This window comes from Nestor notabilis, unplaced genomic scaffold, assembly GCF_000696875.1.
Source record: "Nestor notabilis isolate BGI_N333 unplaced genomic scaffold, ASM69687v1 scaffold19921, whole genome shotgun sequence".
Lineage (NCBI taxonomy): Eukaryota > Metazoa > Chordata > Aves > Psittaciformes > Psittacidae > Nestor > Nestor notabilis.
The window spans coordinates 1-573 of record NW_009914454.1 but is presented as its reverse complement, the minus strand read 5'-3'; the positions used below and the strand labels follow the sequence as shown (position 1 = coordinate 573).

The 573-nt window shown below is 65.8% G+C and overlaps 1 protein-coding gene across 1 annotated transcript in view; it reads left to right on the top strand.

The window, feature by feature from the left end:
- The window catches only part of SNPH (syntaphilin), a gene marked incomplete at both ends in the record, with an annotated part of 1,169 nt that extends 627 nt beyond the window's left edge, over positions 1-542 (top strand). Inside the window, one exon of the mRNA XM_010023676.1 lies at positions 61-542. Within this exon, the coding sequence (XP_010021978.1) occupies positions 61-542 (482 nt within the window). The remainder of the gene's footprint in view (positions 1-60) is intronic.
- Between the last annotated feature and the right edge of the window lie 31 nt (positions 543-573).

Below are 573 nucleotides of genomic sequence, written 5' to 3'. Positions count from 1 at the left end.
GCCGGGGCGGGCCCCGCAGCTCGCTCAGCACCATGGCCGTGCCCTCCCCATCTCCCGCAGGGATGCTGAGATCGAGGACCTGAAGACGCAGCTCTCGCGGATGCAGGAGGACTGGATTGAGGAGGAATGCCACCGCGTGGAGGCCCAGCTGGCGCTGAAGGAGGCCCGCAAGGAGATCAAGCAGCTGAAGCAGGTCATCGACACGGTGAAGAACAACCTGCTGGAGAAGGACAAAGGGCTCCAGAAGTATTTCGTGGACATCAACATCCAGAACAAGAAGCTGGAGACGCTGCTGCACAGCATGGAGGTGGCGCAGAACGGGGCGCTGAAGGAGGAGGGGGCCGGCGAGTCGGCCGGGGGGTCCCCAGCACGATCTCTGACCCGCAGCTCCACATACACCAAGCTGAGCGACCAGGGGGCCGGGGACCGCAACGTGGGGGGCTCACAGACCATCTCGCTGGACGAGGGGGCTGACAGCGGCTTCATGGGCATGGAGGATGCTCCCGGACACACGGACCCGCTGGAGATGGGGGCTGAGCCTGGTCCCCGCCTGCCCCCCAGCTCCACCTACGA